This window comes from Cupressus sempervirens, chromosome 10, assembly GCF_028749045.1.
Source record: "Cupressus sempervirens isolate cs-2001-9-10 chromosome 10, ASM2874904v1, whole genome shotgun sequence".
Classification (NCBI taxonomy): Eukaryota; Viridiplantae; Streptophyta; class Pinopsida; order Cupressales; family Cupressaceae; genus Cupressus; species Cupressus sempervirens.
In genome coordinates, this window is record NC_143127.1 from 89,614,727 (window position 1) to 89,617,340 (window position 2,614).

General features: G+C 28.0%; 1 protein-coding gene across 1 annotated transcript; it reads left to right on the forward strand.

The window, feature by feature from the left end:
* Positions 1-295: 295 nt before the first annotated feature.
* LOC149532714 (protein translation factor SUI1 homolog) lies at positions 296-2,100 on the forward strand. Its single transcript, XM_089805623.1, has 2 exons — positions 296-633; positions 1,862-2,100. The coding sequence occupies exons 1-2, from the start codon at positions 376-378 to the stop codon at positions 1,904-1,906; spliced, it is 303 nt and encodes a 100-aa protein (XP_089661749.1). The 5' UTR covers positions 296-375; the 3' UTR covers positions 1,907-2,100.
* Positions 2,101-2,614: the final 514 nt, after the last annotated feature.

Below are 2,614 nucleotides of genomic sequence, written 5' to 3' on the forward strand. Positions count from 1 at the left end.
GAATTCAAATCCTTATAGTGCTCTATGGGCATCCACTTTGCAAAAGAGACCCCAATGCATTTGTTCTCTTTCTATAAAGAATAATAACTCAATTGACCCTACAAAGCCAATGACAGCTAGAAACAAAGAATGGTCCATAGATACAATAAGAAAGAACTATTCGTTCTCGAAGGGAATAGTTTCTAAGAAAATGAGAAAAAATAATGAATCCTTTCCAAGGGATTATTCCATTGGATTGAAAAGAACCTTTAACCAATATATGAAAGGCTTTCACTGTATACATTCTCTCTATAAATCAGTATGACCAGGCCCCTAATATTACCATAGAAAAACCATTAAACTTGCAATACAAGAAGGATTGAGCTATATTAACTCATGTCAGACCCATTCAAGGAGACGGAGATAGAAGGAGGAGTGAAGGAGTATGTTCATGTGAGGATTCAGCAGCGGAGTGGGAGAAAGAGCTTGACCACTGTGCAGGGCCTTCGTCAAGACTGCAATTACAACAAGATTTTGAAGGATTTGAAGAAAGATTTCTGCTGCAATGGAACGCTTGTGCAGGATTCAGAGATGGGTAAAGTTATTCAGCTTCAGGGCGATCAGAGGAAGAATGTTTCCCACTTCTTGATCAACGTAAACACATATATCCTCTTCATTCAATTTTGATTTCTAAATTATTTTCTTCGTTTTGCTTTATAAATATTTTGTTTCCTTTTTATTTGTTATTTTCTTTTAATTAGTTTGTAAATTATTTGTTCTTGTATATTGAATTTTATGTTAGTTTGGAAACTGTTTTTGTATTGTATATTGAATTTGCATGTTGTAAATTATATTGTTATTGTGTATCGGATTTTTATGTTTGGTTGTAAAATTATTTTATTTGTATATTGAATTTTCTTATCAGTGTATAATTTTTTTTTTGTATGATATAATTTTATGATAATTTGGATTGTGGGTCTGGTTTAATTGTTACATTAGTTTTCTTTGATAATTAACAAGTTCATGAGGTCTAGTCTACCTCAATTTATTTGGTGCTTCACATCACCAGTTACATTAGTTTATCTAGTGCACTATCAGTTGACTTAAACATCACACATTAAAGATTATTTCTTACCCTAGAAATGTTAAATAGTCAAAGTTGACTAACTTTATTCAAAATTAATTTGTTCCTTAGTGTGTGATGTTTAAGGGTTGTGGTGTATTACAGTTTATTAAATAAATTGTAAATTGTTTTGTTCTTCTCTGTTGAACTTTTTATAGTGTAACCAATTTTGTTCTTGAACATTGAATTTTCAAGATAATTTGTAAACCATTTTGCTCATGTATATGGAACTTTGATTTTAGTTTATAAACTATTATATTTGCCTATATATTGAATTTTTATCTTAGTTTGTAAGTCATTTTGTTCATTTATATTAGTTTTTCACAATAGTCAGTATTAGACTATTTTAATCATGTTTTAAATATTAGTGTTGGTTTGTAAACTATTTCAATCATATATTGAATTTTTACTGCAAACTATTTTACTCTCCTGTATTTAAACTCCATTATAGTTTATAATTTGTAAACTATTTGACTCCTGAAATGAACCTTCGTATTAGTTTAAAATCTATTCTAATTATGTATTGAATTTTCACTTTAAATTATAAACTATTTTGTTCTTTGTACTATATTATTATTTTATAAACTCTTTATACTGAATGCTCACACCGATTTGAAACCATACCACTCGTTCATATTGAAACTTGATGTTAATGTTTAAACTATTTTATTCTTATTTATTGAATTTCCATAGTAATTTGTAAACTGTTTTATATTTTTCACATCGTATGATAAATCCTTCATTGAAATTTCATGTCAGGCTGGGCTGGTGAAGAAGGAGAACATCAAGATCCATGGCTTTTAAGATTTCTAAAAGTCCGCTCTATTACAGATGATAATAATTAACGTTTTGCTTAAGTTCTTACTATATTGCCTACTTACTATTTAAAAAAGACAATGAAAATATGTGTAAACTCTTCCAGCTGGGGATGGCAGCTTGTTTGTATATGAATATTATGCAGATCGCATCGTAATAAAGTGTTATCTGAATTTCCAAGATATTTATACCACCTCCATGTTATGTTCTTTAAAGCGAACTCCAATGATATCACTCAGAATATACCTTATAATTATGCGTACTTTGTTTTAGCATTTCAATCTGAAGAATTTTCGTTGCAAGTATTGGTCCATTATAATGTGAGAAAATGGTGTATTTTATTCTTCCTTGTCTTTTATATTAGTTGGATGGATATTTTAATGTACAATTTGTGTAATTCTTGATCTTAATTTAAAATTAAAAATTTTGTTATGTAAACTTTTTAATTATTTTTATAAATTGATTTAGGTATCGACGGTTTAAGAAAGAGTTAAATAATTAAAGTGGACTTATTTTTTCAGGCTTAATTTCTTCTCGTGTTATGTTTAAGGATGATAATTTAGATAGATGAAATGGTCCAACATATATGTATTATGTGAGATACTTTTGATTTATTAATTGTAGTTATAATAATTAATATAACTATATTATAATATCCAATATAACTAAAATTATGTATTTAATATAATAACATAT

Coding starts and splice junctions, on each gene's coding strand:
- LOC149532714 (XM_089805623.1), top strand. CDS start 376: ATGTCAGACCCATTCAAGGAGACGGAGATAGAAGGAGGAGTGAAGGAG. Junction 634..1,861: donor TTTCCCACTTCTTGATCAAC/GTAAACACATAT, acceptor ATTTCATGTCAG/GCTGGGCTGGTGAAGAAGGA.